Consider the following 22,050-nt stretch of genomic DNA (forward strand, 5'->3'; position numbering starts at 1 on the left):
ACAATCCAAACAAAACACAATCATCTTAAGTTTAGGAAAACTGTAATTTCTCCATGTGGACAAACACAGCAAACAGTTGGTTATATTCCTACCAGTTTTGTAGCTTCCCAACTCAAGTTTTTGTTTGTTTCTGTGGGGTTTTTGTTGTTGTTTTTGTAGCCCTGGCTGTCCTAAAACTCGCTCTGTAGACCAGGCTGGCCTCAAACTCACAGAGATCTGTATGTCTCTGCCTCCCGAGTGCTGGGATTAAAGGTGTGTGCCACTATCACCTGACCAACTCAAGTTTACTAAACCATGTTTTATTCCATCTATTTATTGGAGGAGGGGGTCCATGTCATGGTGCACAAGCAGAAGCTAGAAGATGATCCATGGGAGTAGGTTCCCTTGCTACCAAGTAGGTCCATCCAGGGGGATCAGTCTTGGTGGCGAGTGCCTTTACCAACTAAGCCATCTCACCAGCCCTAATAAATCATTTTATTACAGCAAGGAAACTGAAACCAAAGTAAGTGTCCATAAGCACACAGTCTGCACCCAAATCCATCTACACTTTTCCTAAAGGGCTGTGGAACGCTGTCCCTGATCTCCACTAGAAGACCCTTAGGACACCAACATCCCAGTTCCTTGAAAATAGCCAGTCTGCAGAAGGCAGGAATTACTTAAAACCTCAAGTGGTGAAAACAAATGCTGGTTCACTGGCACCAAAATACACAGACTTAGCAGTTTCAGCATTAGTATAGTTAATCAGGAGCTGCACGTAAGTTGGGGAAGGAGAGTGGTAGTGTGTAGTCGGCTCAAGTCCAGCCTCTACATTCCAAGAAAACTTACACACTTACCCTCAACTCAGAATTCAATCTTTTTTTTTTTTAATACTTTTTAACCCTGGACTTTAAAACCATAGATCCTCGGCCTCCCAAAGTAAACCAAGTTTTAAAATAAAATAACAATTAAGGGTACATGCTTAGAAGCTGGCCTTTCAAAGTCAGGCCTTTCACACGCTGGCCATAGGAGCACAATGAGTTACTAACCTTTCTGTACTTGTTTTTTCACCTGTGAATGGAGGTTACAGTATGTGTATCACATGGATCATTGGGCAATTAAATTAAATAATCCATGACTCAAAATGAGTGTGTGTGTGTGTGTGTGTGCTCACTTCATTAGCATTTCCCCATATATATTTAACTACGTAATAACAAACCAATTGCTTGGAGAGTGGGCCCATGAAACACTACTGATACAATGTGTTGCTGCACGCTAGAAGCGCTTGCTGTTTAACTGAAAAGCTAAACTCTACCTGTATAAGCTCAGTAACCTCCTTCATGGTCTGTCTTTTTAGCACATACCATGGAGAATGGGAATGAAGAAAGCCTTCACAACAGCAATAATGAATGGCATAAGCACTTGAGGGCTTTGGAAACTGATCGTCTTTACATAGTACACACAGAGAAGATCTTTACCTACAATGCTGCAGTTTCCAAATGTCCTCTATTTAAATTGTTCCTGTGTGATTAAGAACAAAGGATACTGACATCTGTGTATGAAGATGGCATGGTGAAACCCACTACACTAACTAGAAATTTTGATAAAAGTAGTATTAAATGTCCCTCTAAAGGCCAGTGATAAAAGTGTAATTATTGATGGATGACATTAAAATTAGCAATGCTTTGGCCAATACCCAAATACACTAGTCAGAAGTTAACAGTATAAAGCTGGCTTATATAAAAGTATTTCCCTCACAGTTTGAGATTTTAACTTCTTTAAGACGCATGGTCTATTGCCCATGAAGCAAAGTTTACCATGGATGTCACAGATCCCAATAACAATGTCCAGAATTTTGAAACTAAGCAGGATGGTGTTGTAAAGAACAGTAGAATGTTTACCTCAGATCTGCTGAGACACCATATTTTCTGAAACATTAAACTGAAAGGATATTCATTTAAGACTTCCCTGTAGGCAGATAGTCTGAAGTTACTGAAAAATCGGTATATCTGGCAACAACAACTAAAATTACATAAGAGATGCCAAGATCAAAAGCAGGCTGCTCTCCATTATCTACTTAATCAACTAATCATACTTCTCTGAAAATAAGTTCCATTTCTAAACTTGACAGGTGGTGGTGGTGCATGCCTTTGAGACTAGCACTGGGGAGGCAGAAGCAAGTGGATCTCTATGAGTTTGAGGTCAGCCTGATCTACAGAGTGTGTTCCAGGACAGCCAGGGCTACACAGAGAAACCTTGTCTTTAAAAAAAAAAAAAAAATCTAAACTTGAATTTGCCTTTGATTACAAAGAATCTACCTGAAGAGTCTAGAAAATTTCAACTTACTTTTCCAAAGCCCAGAGAACTATTTGTTGCTTCCTATTTGTCAAGAACATTAATCTTTCCCATTTTTTTTTCTCAGAAATGTCCTAGTCTTTCCACTGGCATATGACCTTCAGCATTTAGATATGGCACACCCTGGAGGAGCCACATGACCCTTACTGTACTGTCAGCCTCACCTCTCAGAGCTACCAGAGGAGGTAACTCTTCAGTGGAGAATTTAAGTGCTTCTACTTGTCTTTTTAAAAAAATTATCTGAACAAAGTATTTTCAGGCTCCCCAGATCCTGGAGATTTTGAAACCACAGCAACCACAATGAAGATACACAACATTTCCCAAAGGTACTCTTAAGTGTTCATGGGAAGGATACTCAATTCCAGCACTCAATGTGAAAAATCAAGATAATTGAACAACAAAAAAATGCATTCTTCGTGCAATGAGGATTTAAAGTAACAATGGAAAAATATTCCCAGTAAATACAACACAGACTCAAATCCTTGTGATTTAGCTGTTATGTGACTGCTAGAAGAGATTCAAAGTAGATCATCTCCCCCCCGCCCCAACATACCTTTTCCTTTCTTTTTTTTTTTGGGGGGGAGGGGGGTGGTAGGTTGGGTTTTGTTTGCTTTATTTTTTTGAAAGAAGATTTCATTCTTTTTTTGTTTGTCTTCTTTTTGTTTTGTTTTTGTTTTTCAAGACAGCGTTTCTCTGTGTAGCCCTGGTTGTCCTGGAACTAGCTCTGTAGACCAGGCTGCCCTAGAACTCACAAGAGATCTGCCTGCCTTTGCCTCCCAAGTGCTGGATTAAAGGTGTGTGCCACCACTACCTGGCTCCAAGATCTCATTCTTTAATTTAAACTGTCCTAGAACTCCCACAGGCTGGCCTCAAACTCACAGCAATCCTCCTCCCACATGTTAGAATTACAGGCATGAACTACCATACTCAGCTCTCAGACTAGATGATTTCTAAAGCGAAATGGAAGTAGAAATATCCTTAAGCTACAGTTAGAAGCAGTTATTGAAGTATCTAAATAATGGCATTTTTCTTTAATAATGGCATTTTAAAGCCAACAATTGAAAAGAAATGCTCAAGACTGAAATGGGAGCTACTAAATCTAAATGAAAGCAAAATGTTTGTTGTTTCAGTTTGGTTTGGTTTTGAGACAAGGTCTCATGTAACCAAGGACGGCCTATATAACCCAGGCTAATCACAACCAAGGATAATCTTAAACTTCTGATCCTCCTGCCTCTACCTCGTGAGAGCTGGGAACACAGGAATAACTACCACACTAAATCCTGTGCAGTGCTGAGAACAGAACCCAAGGCTTCATGCATGCCAGCAAAGTGCTCTACCAACTGAGCCACATCTCGAGACTCAGAAGGCAAAATATTTTAACTGAAATCTCTGGCAGGAAGAAGTAACTACACAGAGAGGTCACTTTCAAAGGTAATTCCATTATCTGTAAATATTTAATTCTTTTCAGGATTTTCTTCCCCCAGAAAAATCTATCTGGGATTTGATTCACGTCAGTAAAGGAAGTAGACAGGGCAGATAACAAGTGAAACAAGACCAGCTCCATGCTGATTATGGTGAAGTAATGAAAACATGGGATCAACACTACTTTGAAGTGGGTTTAAATCTTACCCTACTCAAAAGATTTTAAAAAAAAATCATTTGCTAAACTTTGTTTCAAGATTTAAAAGTTTCCTTGTTTCATTTTCCCAAGCAAATATTACTAGTAGTTTATCTTAATCACCAAATTTTAATTCTGCATAGCAGCATAAAGGGATTCCCCCTAGATTTTCCCTTGCAGTATCAGACAACAAAGTATTCAACCTGAGAGCACTACATGCTCTGATTAACGAAAGTATTAAATACACTTTAATACAAAGCTTTCAGGCAAATTTTTTAAGCAAGTAGGGTAATGAATAATAAATATATCACGTACCTTCCACAGTGGACACTTGAACAAGTCAAACAGACCCAGGGGCTTTTGTTGGACCTGCACACTAATAAAAGAAAAATACAACATAGCATTTGGATTGTGTTATTTCCCGTTGTTCCCCAATCTCTAATGGTATCCTGTGATTATAAATCCCTCGGCCTTGCAGGTGTCCTGAGGAATCACACTTTAGGAGTGAGCTTATACAGATGATGTCTACTGAAAGCCAGATCAAAAAGAAAAGGCAAGCCCACCACGTTGTGCCTTGGACCTGCCTCAAGTCAAACAGCCTCCCCACAAATACAACACATGTGCACATGTTCCCTTTATTACTTAGTGTCTTTTGCAGTCTCCCAATAGGTTAATAGGCTGGTTTCCCATTAAAAGCATTTGATGGGCTTTTTTCTTCTTCTTTTTAGGTCTCTTTTAATCACATCTTTTCCATTTAGGTCATATACAACTATAAATAGCATCTCTTCCTTGATTTAGTTAGAGGTGTAACCTTAAGTCACAGTTAAGACTAATCCTAGTTTTCTAAAAGTATTTTACTGAAAACATGAAAAATGAAATGCACATAATTCTTGATGATGGTGTGAGACAATTATTTTCATTTAAGTGTTACAGCAGAGCCAGGCAGGAGAGGGTATAGAAACTTTTAAAGTGTGGATTACAATTTTTTGTTGGGCTGTTATGACTCAGTGATGGACATTTGCCTAACATGTTGGAGTCCCTGTGTTTGATTCCCAGCAACTCATTTCAAAGAAATGTTTTTCATTTCCTCATTCAATTACCTCACTCAAGTCCAATATGTAATCATATTAATTTAACTCTCAGTCATTTTAAGAATAGAACAGGTCATAACATGAAAGTTTACTTCATGTTAAGATCTTATGAGCTGGGCAGTGGCGGCGCACGCCTTTAATCCCAGCACTTGGAGGCAGAGGCAGGAGGATCTCTGAGTTCAAAGCCAGCCTGGTCTACAGAGCAAGTTCCAGGACAGCCAGAGCTACACAGAGAAACCCTGTCTAGGAAAACCCAAAAACAAAAAACAAGAATTCAGAAAGGTGAGAACTGGAAGCCCAGATTCTAGTATTGGCTCTACCATCATTACTAGAGACAAGAGTGAGAATATCATGACTTCTTTCTATGTCGTCACTGTAAAATGGAGAGCAGGTAGTGACTAACATACCCTCCAAAATCTTAACATTTTAAAAGCAGGCTAGAACTAGGAAGGAAAGGCACTCACATCACCTCCTCATAGATATAATTCTTCCAATTCTACTTTCTACCTAATTTTCTTAAAAGGCTTAAACAAGTACTGGAGAGATGGCCCTGCAGTAAGTGTACCAGCTGCTCTTGAAGAGGACCCAGTTCCCCCACCCACCCACCCACATGGCAACTCCAGTTCTAGGGGATCCAATACTCTTCTGGCTTCCAAGAGCAACAGGCACACACAGTGCATAGCATGCAAACACATTAAATAAACATAAATAATCCGTTTTTCTGATGATTTTATTATTTATTAAAACGATACACATATATTTTATACAGCTTGAAAACACAATTTCATAAAGCAATAGCTGTATTTGTTTCATAGGTTTGCCAACCTTTTTTTTAAAAGAGAGATTATTGTTAATCTAAAGGAAACAAGAGGCTTAACCAAAGAATAAATATATATATGTATATATAATATAGTATCAATTTCTAAGCCTGATGGTTTTCAGATGTTTTGTTTTTCCCATCTTGTGGTTATTTCTAGCCACTTCTGCAGTCACATGACCGCGCAAGTGCTGTCAGCAGTCAGGCAAATTGCTTAAGTCACTCCAGGGCCTTACATCGTCCTACGTAATCCGTAATCCGTGCCAAGTGTGGTCACATAATTTATGCACACTCAAGCCCATATACACATGCACAAGGTGACCTATAAACGCAGGCTCTTCCCGCTCCCTGCTGTCCCTCTCACCATCACCAGAGGTAGCTCGTATCTTTCTTTTCGGTAGGCCTACCCATCTCCACCCTTTCCCTTCCTAATAAAAATTCTTATGGTGGGTTCCGTTGTCTCTCATGATTTCTCAAGCCCAGTAAATAACACCAACAAATAAATAACACAACTTCCATCACCCCACAGGCAAGCATTCTACCACACTGCCTGTCAGTAACAGCATCTCACTACAGGAGGGCTGTGGAGGGAGGTGAGAAGTACTTAACATCACTATTCAAACTACCATAGACAAACACTGATGCAACAGGGAAACACAGAGCCTTACCCAAACACACAATCTTAAACCTGCAACATTCTAAATATTTTAGTAACACAAACAATAACCTTCTTTAACATAAAGTTCATTTATAGTGAGCTAGTATTTCTATAGCACCCAGTGTTATTATGATGCCAGGAACTATATAACTTTTGTGACTATCACCTCATTTAATACTTTACAATCCCAGGAGGTATGAACTATATTCAGAAAAGAAGCATGAGGAAGTTAGGTATTTTGCTAATCTTCTGAGAGACAGCTGGAACTCGTTCATACAGTGTCGAAAGGAACAGACTGGTACCAAGCAGTAGGTCTAAAACATGCTACTTTTCCAGGTCTTGCTACTTAGTTAGCCCATGCTGGCCGCAAATTCTCAATCCTCTTGACTCATCCTCCAAAGTACCTGACTTAAGAGGCTTCAGTCACCATAGTAGGAAGGCCATTTTTTGTTTGCTGGCCCTTGTTTTGTGTTTGTAGATAGTCTCATAGTGCTGTCCAAATTAGTCTGGAAGCTCTCCCTGGGCTTTATTCTCCTGCCTCAGCCTCCCAAGTAGCCGGGACTACAGGCATGTATAACACATGCCAATGAACCACATCATTTGGCTTCACTTCTGTCTTTAAAAGACACCTTAACTACATGCTTGTGTCTACACCTGCAAAAAAAAAAAAAAAAAAAAAAATGTTTCAAAGTCTGGACAGATAGACAGTAACTGTTGAAAACAGTTATGTAAGCTGGGCGGTGGTGGCACGCCTTTAATCCCAGCACTGGGGAAGCAGAGGCAGATGGATCTCTGAGCTTGAGGCCAGCCTGGTCTACAGAGCACATCCCAGGACAGCCAAAGCTATACATAGAAACCCTGTTTCAAAAAACAAGCCTCTGTTCCCCAAAAGAGAACAGTGTAGGGAATAGAGACATAGGAACCTGCTCTCACTTTCAATTACACTGTCTGAAGTGTTACAAAACTACATTACTTTTCTTGTAATAAATTTAATGTTCCAAATTTAAAGCTATTGCTACTATAAATTTACACTAGCAGATTTATAATTTTTAAACATTAGTGGTAAATTAAATAAAAACCTGAATATTATAACTATGGATTTGTAAAAATATAATCAAAGTGTTTTAATTTAATATTGAAGTATATGCATACATTCCACATAAGATCCAACAGTAAAAGCACTGTCCTCTTAAAATTTAAGGATAAGGTGGCATCACTCATCATAAAAGATCCATAAATATAAGTAGAAATATGATGCAGACTAGCCCATTTTCCCTGAAATTAAGAGCAAAGCATGTAATGTTCTATAGCTATCATGTTTCCAGGTAACAAGACAACATGGAACAGAACAACAAGAGGCAGCCAGGGCCAGAGGGTGAGCCCGGGAGGACTGTAGGGGCTAAATGGAGATGGAAACGGAGAAGGGCAAGCATGAACACCAAAGCCCAAGCTCGTGCCAGGCAAAGACTCAAGGGCAGACTGCAGAACCAAGAGTTCAGGGCCCAGGCCAGGAAGACAGGAAGCACAGTGCAGTCCTTTCCTTGAAAACCGTTTCCACTCTTCTCTTTTTATCCTTGTCCTTTTCTTCTTCTTCCAGTCTCTCTTAAACCATTAGATGAGTAAATCATCCATTAGTAAAGTCAGTTAAGCATTTGTCACAACAGTTTTCCCTTTCTGCTTAATTGCTCTGTGGTTGTTCCCACTAAGAGTTCTCCCTTCTCATTTCCTGATTCTGTGACCACCCGGGACAGCTGGATATGACAAAGTGATCCCATGCAAATCCAAGTCTTGTGAACTCATTGCTTCTTCCCCTTGCTGTTGTTTGGAATGCTTGCTCAAAGGGAGATTGACCACCATGTGAGTGGTCTGACTACTGAAACAGAAGTACTGTAAGCCTAAACTGAAGTGATCAGAGGAAATGACATCATGGGGGCACAGAGAAGCAATCATTTACATGGAGACATGTGAGTTAAGATGTCCTAATTACAGATACTCTGCCTGATGAAACCCTAGACAAGTTTTTTCTGACCCACAAAATTGTAATCAAAGCACACAGTTATTTAGAATTACTAGGATGCGGTGATAGATAACCACCCAGCATAGAACATACTTCCCATCTGCCAAATGGCTCATCAGCATTCCCAACACTATTAGTTAAGTGAGCAAGGGAGCTTTAAGGAATTCCACCAACAGGAATTGAAGCTGTCCATAGGCACAACAAGGCAGTGAAAGTTAAGGCATTGAAGTCTATCTTGAACTAACCTGCTTTACATTGGGAACCTTCCGGTACTGAACATTATTATAGAGACTCAAAAGCTCAAAGTCATGTGTGTTCCCAGCCCTAAGACTGATTAATTCTTTAGTAAGTATAAACATCACTCCTAATGTTTCCCTATATTACATTTTTTAAAAAAAGTTCAGCACTATGGAATAATCTTTCTGTACAATGTGAGTATATATTACTCTCATTGGTTAATGAAGAAGCTGCCTGGACAACAGCTGAACAGGATAAGGTTAAGCAGGAGAGCCAAACTGAGAATGCTGGCAGAAGGGCAGGGCCCGAGGAGTAGCTAGCAGAAGAAGCAGGGAGAAGCAATGTGGACATGCCATACTGAGAAAAAAGGTACCAAGCCAGGTGGCAGAGGGCAGATAAGAAATATGGGTTAATTTACAATGTAAGAGTTAAGTAGTAACAAGTCTGAGCTATAGGCCAAGCATTTACAGTTAATATTAAGTTTCTGAGTGGCTGTGGGTGCCAGCACAGGAAAACTCCACCTACAACTCAGTTAACAAATAGATCAAAATCTTCAAAAGTTCCAAAGCACCCTTCCTCTAAAATACCTCTGTTCTAGGTGAAGATTCTTAAAAAGCACTCTAGGCAATTACAGGACTCCTTTTCCTCCTCATGAAAAGTTACAAAGCCTATCCTTCAATCCTTTTGCCTCTCCGGATTATATTATTTAATAACCATTCTGAGAAACCTCAGATTGTACTAACAGTTAAACTTGGAAAACTGAATAGTTTTAAGAGTTGAAGATACCTACACCATCTATTTCTAATTCTGACTTCACCCCAAGAGCTCTGATACTGTCACTTGATTCCCACCATACTCAACAAAGCCTGACACCAGGTCTCCCCAGTATTAGGAGCCCACATCTGTGTAATCAGAACCCCAAGATTTCTGAGGAAGTATTGGATTTTCTCTTAAAGTTCTTACCAGGAAACACAACGATCAGAACTTCTGTTACATTGTTTGAATTAGGCAAAAGCCTTGATCAGTGAGTGACCCCCCAACCCTAACAAAAGAACCCTTCCATCTTCATACAAAAGTATATGGAACAGAACTGGTTGCCTTTACAGGAATTTAACTATTTCTCTATAGACTGCAAACAAACATGCTAGAGTCCTGTGTCTAATGACCCAAGCATGGATTTTAAAGCCCACAATCCACCATTTTTTAATCCTGTTGCTTTAACCTAACAACAGTTGGTCCTGGAACCTGCTTCTTCACCACCAGATGGGACATGGCTACCTCACATGGCTATGGTAAGGACTTCATAAAAATATGAAGAAAGTTGAGGTGGTAGTGGTGGCAAACACCTTTAATCCCAGCAGTCAGGAGGCAGAGGTAGGCAGATCTCTGTGAGTTCAAGGCCAGCCTGGTCTACAAAGTAAGTTCCAGGACAGCTAGAGCTACACAGAGAGACCCTGTCTCAAAAAGAAAAAAGAAAAAAAAGAAAATGCATCTGACATATTTTCACAGAGGAATCTCTTAATACATAGATAGCATTAGCCAGCAAAAGCCTCTCAGATATCTCTATGCCTGACTTAAACTATATTCAAAGCTACATTAAATGAAATAAAATCTGACTTTAATAAGTTTATTTCAAAATTATTACAACTACCTTAGTGTTAGAATAATTAAAATCAGACATGCCTAGTGTAATATTTAGGAATAAAATACATCTAGAAGCACATCCTGAGAGACAACATAAAGAAGTTCAAACACCTTAGATGCTAGTCAGCTCAAACATTTAAGTACTGGGCTGGAGAGATGGCTCTGCTGGTAAAAGCACTTGCTGCTCTTGCAGAGGAACAGGTTTGGTTCCCACACCCACATCACCATGTTCATAACCATTCATATTCTCCAGTTCCAAGGGATCCAATATCCTCTTCTGACCTTCATGGGCACCAGACATGCATGTGGTGCACATACATACAGGCAAAACATTCATACATATAAATAAACTTAAAAGAAAAAAGTGTAAGAACATTTAAAGGACTGGAGTAAATCAAATACCAAAACCACTGAAACCAGCAAACTCAGAGGCATTGGAACCAACATTAGATCGTGGTTCTCCAATCTAACCCACTGAAATGTACCTTGCTATATATTCTGTTTTTGGTGTGGTGTGGTGTGGTGTGGTGTGGTGTGGTGTGGTGTGTGTGTGTGTGTGTGTGCACGTGCGTGTCTGATTGTTTTTAAAGATCTATTTGTGTGGGTGTGGATGTGTGTGTGCACTCACATATGTGAAGGAGCCCACAGTGGCCAAAAGAGGTTCCATATAGCCTAGAGCTGAAGTAACTGAAGTTACAGGCGGTTGTGTACTCCCTAACATTAGTGCCAAGAACCAATTCCAGTTCTCCGGAAGAGCAGCAAGCACTCCTCAGCATGGAGCCCCTTTACTAGTCCCTCCAGCTTGTTTTTATAGAGAATCTCCACTGAATCTGGATCTCACCAATCTGGTTAAGGTGGTTGGCCAGTGAGCACCATGGACTTGTTTTGCCTCAGGCCCACCCCAAGCCCCCCAATACTGAGACTACAGATTAGCACTGCCACACCAGACTTTTATGTGGGTGCTGAGGTGCTGAACTCAGCAGCCTCATGATTGTGTGACAGGCACCTTACCTACTGGGCCATTTCTCCAGCCTGGTATCTCTTCTTAATTCACTGTCAGTACACATTGTCCGTATAGCAACAAATGAAAATGTCAAAGTTCAGACAAAAAAATATGATAAAGTATGTTTTTTCTTCTTGTTTGAGACAGTCTCCCAGTGAGCCTCTTAACTCAGTCCTCTTGCATCAGCCTCTATAAGTGCTGAAACTGGAAGCATGTGTTACCATACTCCTTAACTTCTTAATATGATCATCTGTCCTATATTTCAACACTATTAAGGGCTACAGGTCAAGTCATTTCCAAATGTTTTTAATTTCTAACTTTTATTTTAGCAAAGAAGTGAGAGAGAGTGATTTCAGGTCACACAGAGTTAAGATATGGGTAACTTTTCTGGGCTGACAGGCTTTAACTTCTACCCTAGATAGTTCACTTCTTCCTTAGCCACCTTATCATCCGAGTCTCCTTCCAGCCTTTTTCCATGTCAGGGCATACACAGAAAACTGTTAAGACTGTAAGTTTCTACACAGAAACTGGAGATTTCTTAGAGGCAGAGGTATCTGGTGTGGGAGCTCCAGTCAGCCCAATGCTGAGATCATTTACCTCAGCATATACGTAACCCACTCAAGTCAGCTATGGTGGGGAGCTATGCTACCAATCTTTCACATGGGTACTAGCAAAGCAGCAGGTTTCCCTTGTATTTCACTGTGTATGAGTCAGAACAAAATTAGAAGTCATCAATCACCTCAGAGGACTGGGTGAAATCTTTTTTTCTAGCCTACGCAGAACTGTCTTGTCCTACAGCCACTCTGTAATCCTGAAGAAGCACCAGGTTAACAGTCAATACAGAGCAACCTAAAGTAAATTAAAAGCAAAAAGTCTCAGAAAGAGCTGGCTCTCAGTGGTCTGGGGGCAACAGCACTGATAAGAACATGCATTAACAACAGCCCACTGCTCAATATGAACCTGGACCCAAACTATATGAGTAGTTATTTCCTGACTAAGAAAGTTCCCAAAGCAACTTCCAACTGATTTCAAGGTTTTCCAGTCTGAAAAATAATTTCAGTGAAGTATTTCACTTCAACAGCCTTCACTATTTTAGTAAAACCACAGGATCTGGGAATAACAATGCAGGCAAACATCCATATATTATTATAAAATCACTTACACATTACTGTTCACATAATCAAAATGTTAAATGTTTATTTATCCTCCAAGGAGCCCAATAATAGTAATTTATTACTATTATTATTATTATTATTATTAACCTATGTGTACAAAGCTCTTAGTTGAAGCATCATTGTTAACTGCAAAATACTCTGAAAAACCTACATTCTCACACATGGAAGACGAACTGCATTTCACTGTGACACACCCACAAACGAATACACTAGAAAACAATAAATCAATAGACAGGTGGATAGATGGATGGATGGATAAATGAGAGAAGAATGGAGTGAAGAGAAAAAGGTAGGGAATGAAGCCCGGGAAATGGCTCAGTCCGTAAAGTGCTTTCTTTGAAAGCATGAGGATTTGAGTCTTAGTTCCAGAACCCACATTTTAAAAAGCTGAGCACAGCCAGGTGGTGGTGTCGGATGCCTTTAATCCCAGCACTGGGAAGGCAGAGACAGGTGGATCTCTGTGAGTTCAAGACTAGCCTGGTCTACAGAGCCAGGGCTACACAGAGAAATCCTGTCTCCAAAAAAAGAAGGAAGAGGAGGTGGAGAGGGAGGAGTGAGGGAGGAGGATTTTGCCTGTAATCTCAGCACTGGGGAGGTGGAGGCAGGAACAGGGGGGTCCCTGGTCCCTGGAGCTCACTGGCCAGCCAGTCCAATCAAATCACTGAGCTCCACGTTCAGTGAAGGATCATGTCTCAAAAAACAAGGTGGTGGGCTGCCAAAGTTGTTGAGCAGGTAAAAGCACTTGCTTGGCAAACCTGTGAACTAAGTTCAATCCCTGGAACCCACAGTGGAAGGAGAAAACTGACCCCCAAAAGTTATTCTGTGGCCTATACAAACAATAATATAAATTAATTACTTAAAAACTAAGGTAGGAAGTGTTAGAAGAAAACACCTGACATTGACCTCTGGCCTCCACATACACACATGTATATCACACAAAGAAAACCAAAGAAAGCCGGGTGGTGGTGGCGCACGCCTTTAATCCCAGCACTCGGGAGGCAGAGCCAGGCGGATCTCTGTGAGTTCGAGGCCAGCCTGGGCTACCAAGTGAGTTCCAGGGAAGGCACAAAACTACACAGAGAAACCCTGCCTCGAAAAACTGGAAAAAAAAAAAAAAGAAAACCAAAGAAAAAAACTATTCCTACAAACATGGAGTGATATACAAGATACAATGTTAAAATACAAAAAGCAAAGAATAGAAAGCATGCATAGTTTGCTGGCTCTTGTGGGAGAAGGTAAGAATTCCTATGTACTTGCATATTTGATTTTAAAAAACAACAGAAAGGATAAATTAGAAATTAAACCGGTACCCAGAAGGTAAGGGAGAGTGGGTATGTAGTGACAATCCTTAGAATAGCTTTTTATGAAATTTTAACCTTTGAAACAATGATAATGGTCTATTTACTTTAAGTTTGGCCTAAAAGCAGCAAGAATCAAGTGGAAAAAATCTAAAATGAAAATCAAATACACAGAAATGAGTGAAGCTGTATTCCAAATAAGTGTATGGAAGGGGAGGGATGACTAGTTCTAACTTTGAACACACTGCTTTATATATTGTTCATGTACAGACAAAACCAAGTGTGCAACTGCTGAACTCTAATTACCTGAGTACCTTTTGCAATAGTATGGGCTAGCAATTCTGGAACTTACTTTCTCTGATTATAAAATTAAGCAAGTGAGTAGACATGCTACAGGTGATGGGAACGAGCCTCTCCACATTGAGCATATCCAGCAAATATGGAAGAGACAGGGGTCAGTCAGCTCATGGTGTTGAAAAGAATCATGGCTGTCAATGGGAACTCATGGTCAGACAAACAAAAACATGCACACCAACAGTGGCAAATGTACCTATTCACTCATAGGTATTAGATCTTTCTGCTGGGATCTCTTAGTTTACATTATTCCCAACCAAAACAAATGAGGGCTACTTGGAGAAATGACTGATCCCAAGGGGGAGGTAGGCTGGATACAAGTTGTGCAAGGAGCACCTTGTAATGTCAGAAAGAAAAGCCCCCAAAGGCCCAAAGGACAGATTAAAAAAGAGAGAGAGAAAGCTGGGCAGTAGTGGTGCACACCTTTAATCCCAGCACTTGGGAGACAGAGGCAGGAGGATCTCTGTGAGTTTGAGGCCAGCCTGATCTACAGAGTGAGTTCCAGGACAGCCAGGGACACACAGAGAGACCCTGTCTCAAAAACCCAAAAAAAACGAACGACTAAATAAGGGTGCCAAACTAAAAGTAGCAGACCAACCTCTTGCCTTCTCCCCTAAAACCCTCCTCAACTGAAAACAAACACAACCTTCAGGATAAAGAGAATTCATGAGGCCACCAAAATAGACAAAAGAGTCTGTAAGTCAAGAAGAAATCTGAAGAGCAGAAAGATCCTACTAATCCCAAGGAGGCTGCTAAAGCTTTGTGCCAAGAGAGTGCAGATGGGAACAGGCTCAGCACACTGGGATTGAATGGACAGAGAGGGCAAGGTTAGGGCTAAAAACAAGGAGTCCATGAATGGTGAGAACAGCTGAGTCAGCAGAGACATCCTGTATACCAAGGTCGAAACACTGGAAGAATGGTCCTCCATACAGAATTCCAAGTGTCTGCTGGCAGTAAAGAAGGTGGCTCGCTTCTTGCCTCTCAGGGAAGCTCATGTCGATGGCCCCATCCATTGTCAGAGCTGTGCAGTGCTACTCTTACACAAAAAGACAAGAGTAAAACATACCTTTAAAGAAAATCTCCAGTCCAAAAGAATCATGTTATGATTAATGGAGTGTGACGTGTATGTAAAAGGCATGTGTCACAGTTCAGGTGTGAGGGTCAAAGGAAAACTCTTAGAGGTTGTTCTGTAGGTTCCAAGGATCATACTCAGGTCATCAGGCTTGCACAGCCAGCTGCTTTTTTAACTACTGAGCCATCTCACTGGCCATCATTTTCAAAAAGAAAAGGATGGAGCTGGAGAGATGGCTCAGCGGGTAAGAACAGCTGTTGTTCTTACAGAGGCCTGTGTTCATTTCCCAGCACCCACAGAGCAGCTCTTAACTGTCTAGAACTCCAGGTATATCTATGGTATCTGATGCCCTTTCTGATACCCAAGGGCACCAGGCACACTGCACACTAAGTACAAGCTGAGAGCAGGGTGCCTAGTATGCACAAGTTTGATCTCCAACACCAGGGGAAAAAGAAAAAGGGAACCCCCCAATATAAAACGATTTAGGGAACAGAGAAAAACATCAAAACAAACTAAGCCCTAGAAGGATACAGACACTATAAAATGGAAACAGGATTCTGTAAAAGGAATGGTCAGAGATTAAGAAAGGACTCTTGAAAATTAAAAAATATAATCAAAACTCAACAGAAACAGAAGAAAAAATTTAGATATTAGACCCCAAAAGCAAAAAACAACCAAACCATACTCCAAAAAAAAAAGGACAAGAGGAAATTAGAAACTCTATCTAATTTACCTAACATTCAGTTAATAGGGTTCCAGAAAGAAAAAAAAGAATAGGACTAAGTTTCAGTAAAGAAATGGATCACATTTAACACATACACACACACACACACACACACACACACACACACACACACACACTTTTAACTTAAGGGTGTGAGATTTAAGGTGGTTCAGAGGATGAAAGCACTTGCTGCACAAGCCTGGCAACCTGAGTTCCACCCCTGAAACCTACATAAATGTGGAAGAGGAAACGGACTCCACAAAGGTGTCCTCTCACCTCCACACACACAGGTACCGCCCACATATCACATGCACACACAGTAATAACAAAAAATTTTAAAGTCTCTTCAGTATTTATCAGAAATCAAAGAAAAGTATGCATCTGAAGATATAACATTTTGAACTTTAAGAACACCTAGGCAAAAAAATAAAAGGATGTATATGAAAGAGGTAACTAGAAAGGTATCTGATGTCTAACAGCAACACAGTGAACTTACAGAACAATGCCTTTCAGCTGGGAGAATTCTTCTCTAATAATCCACATTCAGCAAAGCTTTCACTTTAACGATAGTACGAAAATGCCAGACTTGCAAATGGTCAAAAATTACCCTTCCATGACAAGTAACCTATGTAATATACTGCACCCCCCAAAAAAATGGAATAAATCATGAAAGGAAAAAGCTGTGGTATCTTGGCAATGGGAGACCTAACATAAGAGAACAAAGGGAACCACAACAAAGCTGCCCAGTGAGCCTAGAATCCAATTATCCCCAATGGGAGCACAGGACAGGGTTCTGGATAGGTCTCAGGAAAAGGGAGATTATCTAGCCTGCTACAGAGGCAGGAACACAGTATCATCCTCAACCCTTTGTCTGAGTTATAAGAACATTTGAGAGAAATTATGTCTAAAGTTAAACAATTTTAAAACAGACAATAACTAAAGAAAAATAAAGTGTTAAAAAAGAAAGAAAAATTAGTCACTACATTAACCAAAATTTGTTATCATGTTAAGAAGTGAAGATAGGCAACAGCAGGGTGAACACTAACATCCTCATTTACTATAGACAGTGGCCAGGAATAAAGCATCAAACTGATAACTGTGTGTTCCCACAGGACTTGGGTAACTCGGAGAGAACATGCACACTAAGCAGAGCTGGAAGACAGCTGGAGACAGCAGGCCTTTCCTATTCAAAGCCCTTCGGTTTTATCAACAACTACATACATGTATGTGCATTATTTTTCTGAAAAATGAATTAATTTTTAAAGGGTATAAGAGTCGTATCAATTCATGGACTTGCCCAAATCATATTTTAATTTAAAAAAATTGTCAGGACAGGGTAGAATGCTTGCCCAGTGTGTACAAGAGCCTGGGTCAGATCCCAAGCACTGTAAGGAGGGGATGGGAGGGGAAAGCTTAAATCTATTACAAAGCATAAAATTTCAAATAGCAGTTTACCATTTGGGACCAAGCCACCTACTCAGTTCCTATTACTTTTGTGCTAATTTGTCCTTTTCTACTATAGCAAATATAATTTCAAAACTGGCCAATATTTGTCATCTATATGCTAACAAACCCAGATACCTACAGAGCTAGGAAAGAGAGGGCATCTGGTCCTGCTGACTTCTACATCGAGGCAAACTGATCCAGAAGGCCCATTGCCAAATGGCTCAAGTATTTTACTCTATTTTTTTTAAAAGGACTTCTAAATTCAGTTTTCAACATCATACAGAATAAAACAATATGTATGAAACCACATTCTCAAAACTGTAACATGTTAAACAAACCTGTTATCATTCCTTCTATAATAAATTCAGACCTGTTCAGACCTATTCTGGAAAAGAACATCTATAAGGTTGTGTCTATTCTGCTAGGCTTCGGCTTAAATCCTGCACTATGTCTCTACCTAAGTGGGAACCAGTAATGGGAGAGTGGGGGTTGAAACCATTAAAGCCACAGCAGATTACTAAATCAGAGTCTAGAAAACAGACACAAATAGCTACATAAAAATTACTAAGAGTTTAATACTGTTTCAGAAATAACTTCCCATTAGAAGTTTATATAGAGATTATATAGAAAGAAAACAAAAGCCATGAATCACTTAAGAAAAATCTAACATAAATATGTATTTCCATGGATTTAATATAGCAAGATCTGATGTAAAAATTCTATGCCTCTAACAACAATCTAAGCAAGAAAATACACAGTTAAATAGTAACAATACTTTAAAAGAAATGAATCAAGTCAGTGTTAAGCACTGTACAATTATTATTTCAAAACAACAGAAAATACACAGATTGTAAGAAAAAAAATCATGTATTAAAGAAGCACTCCCTCCTATAAGTATACAAAATAATTATGGTATTTACAGACCTCATTTTAAAAATATTACTTTTTATGTGTAGGTGTTTTGCCTGCATGTATGTCTGTGCACCACATGCATGAAGTGTCCTCAAAGGCCAGAAAGTATTGGATCCCTTGGAACTGTATGATGGTTGTGAGCCACATATGAGTTTTAGGAATGGAACTCAGTCCTCTGGAAGAACAGCAAGTGCTCTCAGCCTCTGACCCATCTATCTAGCCCCCGAGATTTACAGACCTCTTAGTATCAGACTTTCTTCAGAGAACAACATGTTTAACACATCCATTTTACATTTCTTTCTAGTTTCTTTTGGTTTTGTAATAAAGGTTATTGCTAAAGCACAAAGTGGGAAAATTTCCCATACATTTACTGCTAGGCTGGGAAATTTTATTCTTTTAGAACTAATGGGACCATCTATAAAGAAATAGAAAAAAATACCAACTGGGCATATACTTATTTAAATGATCCCGAATGAAATTCACAATATTCCAATTTATGTAAAGATTTGTGTTTTTAATTATGTGCATGTGTCTGTGCCCTTGGGAAGTCAGATGTCCTCAGAGTCCAGAAGAGGGCATCAGATCCCTGGAGCTGGAGTTTCAGGCTGTTGGAGTCCTGTAGTGTGGTCTGAGAACAGATTGGTCCTTTGAGCCACCTCTCCAGTCCCCCAACATGCTGGGATTAACCACAGCCCAGGCAAAAGTCGGATTTTTTTTTTTTATAATGAAAGATACAATTTCAAATTTGACCATCTCCCAAATATATATATACCTATTAAATACTTTTAAGACCGAAAAACTATTTTTAAATGAGGCTCTAAAACAATCAAACAAAAATACTAAAAATCAATAAATGAAAACCATGAATTTAAGCCCTTAGGACTAACTTCTCATAACAAATATCAAACTTGGGTAGCTACTGTACACACATCAGGTGAGGCTTGATCTGTTAGTTATATTACAATTTCCTTTTTAAAAAAATATTGAGGGGTTGGGGATTTAGCTCAGTGTTAGAGCGCTTGCCTAGCAAGCACAAGGCCCTGGGTTCAGTCCTCAGCTCTAAAAAAAATAAAGTAAAATAAAAAAAAATACTAATATAGCTCACTGTTAGCAGCCAGAATAACCCACATGAAGACTTAATTTGAATTAAATCAAATTTCAACTAAATTGAAATTTTACTACCTCAAAGTAAAATTTAAAATTCTTTTATCAACAATAATGTTGATCTATGGTCTCCACATAATAGTTTTTTTTTTAAAAATCTATTTTCATTTCATGTGTATAGGTGTTTTGCCTGTCTGTATGTCTGTGCATCATGTGCATGCCTGGTGCCTGGTAAGGTCAGAAAAGGGGGTCACATTCCCTGGAAGGAGTTAACAGACAGTTGTGAGCTGCCATGTGGGTGCTGGAATCAAACCCAGATCCCCTGGAAGAGCAGCCAATACTCCCAACCACAGAGCCATTTCTCCAGCTTCCTATATAGTTGTTGTTGTTTGTTTTTTGTTTTTTGTTGGTTTTTTTTTTTTTTTGGCCAGAGCTGAGGACCGAACCCAGGGCCTTGCCTAGCAAGCGCTCTACCACTGAGCTAAATCCCCAACCCCCCCTATATAGTTCTTTTATAAATACCTAGTATATTAAAACATTTTTGTAACATGTCTATGACTACATGAAACATTTCATCATAGAAATTTGTTTCCTAGAAAATTTACTTTGCTCTTCAAAACTTATCAAAGTATTAAAATTCCAGCCAGGCATGATGGCTCACACATATAATTCTAGCTACTTGGGAGGCTGAGGTAGGAGAACCGTCACAGATCAAGGCCAGACTGAGATATTATCTCAAAAAATCAGTAAAGAAGTCACAAAGGAATCTTCTGGTTAGTCATCAAGAACAAAGACTTAAAAGAAGCTCACCAGTGTACTATCTTACAACTAGCTCTATGAAGTCTACAGGAATACAGCAGCCTCCTCTTGAGGATTAGACAGTAAGAACATTCCCAAGTCAGTCTGGAGGGCAGGTCAAAGATAAACAGGGAAGCAGATTTCTACTGGGAAGGCTATCTTCAACCCAGCTGCAACAAAGAAAAAACAAGATACAGTATCTACTCAAGAATGGAAACCACATCACTGACGGAGCTACTCAGTCCTAAAGTAGATAAAATCCAGTTGGCCATACTATCCTTTTACAAGATATGCACTGGTTTATCTTAAAAACAAACACCCAAGTCCCTTCTCAATGAACCTTAAGTTAGCTACAATTTATTGTGAAGTATCCAGCTAACACAACCACTTAGGACAAGAGCAAATTCAATTTTGTAATGTCCACGTTAAATTTCAACAGTAGTTTTCAAAATCTGAAACTGCCCTCCTGAGCTTACCTGGGTTTTATGCATTTGTAAACACACACACACACACACACACACACACACACACACACACAGAGAGAGAGAGAGAGAGAGAGAGAGAGAGAGAGAGAGAGAGAGAGAGAGAGAGAGATCGATCTCAGTGTATCTCACATGAGGGAAATCTGTCTTAAGACCTGCAATCTAAAGACTGTAATTAACTTTTATAGAAAATACACCTTGAAAATCTTAAACTATAACTAAATGTATAATCAACAGGTTGCCTATTATCAGATTTGTGATAACCTCTGAATTCCCAGAGGCAAAAGTAAAATTCCATAGCTTCAGAAATCTCTCCCTGTTCTAAAGGGCACAACCCCTTCCCCCTCCCCCAAACCTCCTGTACTAGAAATAAAATGAAACCAGTGAGAGGAAGGGGATTGAACTGAAACACATTTTTTTAAACACCCAAAAGCTTACTACAATTTTTATTGCACCTATATTGAGGGGGCTGTTATGTCTACGTAGTGAATTTCAGCCCACAAAAAAAAAAAAAGAGCTGAGCATAGTGAGGCTGATTTTTGAGGCCATTTTCTCCCCATTTATACAGCCAATTCTACATGTCTATTTGCTAGCACTTTAATCAATTAATTGGATCATGGAAGTCAAATAGCCAAATTTTAAAATGATTTTTAAGATGTGGAATTTAAAACATTCTCATATCAAAAACCTTCCAAGCATGTTTCCAAGCCTTTTAAGTCCCTTAAATTACTAAGCATTAAGTTTCTAAATGACAAAATAAAGACCTCACTCTCACAAGGACAAGTTAAAAGTCTGAGTGGTTGAGTTTAAGCTTTGAGCTATCTTTAATACCCCAGAGCATCTTAAGCAACTCCTAACCTTTGTCTCAGTTTCACAATCTATAAATCAGGAAAAACTACAAGGATGAGTAGTTAATTAAATTAGTCAGGATTAAATGCTAGCAAGCTGCTTTGAAGTTACTTTATGTTATTCTCAGTTCTCCTCCTACTTAGTAAAACTAATAGATGAGAAAACATGTGGAATTACTATAGATAATAATATCTACAGACTCACAGTAGTTAAAAAGATGGTTTATATTTACAAGTTTCTAAGCCAAAGTTCATTCAACAATTGCCATAGATTTCAAGAGAAGACTGCAATGAACAGCTTTTTGGTCAATACCTTTTGAGCCCCAATGGTATCTATTCTTACCTACATTCCCAAAACAGACTGTTATATAAAAATCTCAGAGCATCTTGAGAGGTCTTGGCACAAGACAAATCCAGGTAA

General features: G+C 39.4%; 1 protein-coding gene across 3 annotated transcripts in view; it reads right to left on the bottom strand.

Annotated features, from left to right (window-relative positions):
* Usp3 (ubiquitin specific peptidase 3) overlaps window positions 1-22,050 on the bottom strand; it is a 75,676-nt gene that overhangs the window by 46,223 nt on the left and 7,403 nt on the right. For 2 of the 3 annotated variants that reach the window (XM_059268160.1, XM_059268159.1), the window contains exons 3-4: window positions 4,265-4,325; window positions 1,878-1,944 (exon numbers count right to left, since the gene is read on the bottom strand). Coding sequence is in view for 1 of the 3 variants with exons in the window: in XM_059268158.1 (XP_059124141.1) it covers window positions 4,265-4,325 (61 nt within the window). In the remaining 2 variants the exon portion in view is untranslated. The remainder of the gene's footprint in view (window positions 1-1,877; window positions 1,945-4,264; window positions 4,326-22,050) is intronic. The other variant, XM_059268158.1, reaches the window with a different exon arrangement.

The sequence above is a fragment of the Peromyscus eremicus genome, chromosome 7, assembly GCF_949786415.1.
Source record: "Peromyscus eremicus chromosome 7, PerEre_H2_v1, whole genome shotgun sequence".
Lineage (NCBI taxonomy): Eukaryota > Metazoa > Chordata > Mammalia > Rodentia > Cricetidae > Peromyscus > Peromyscus eremicus.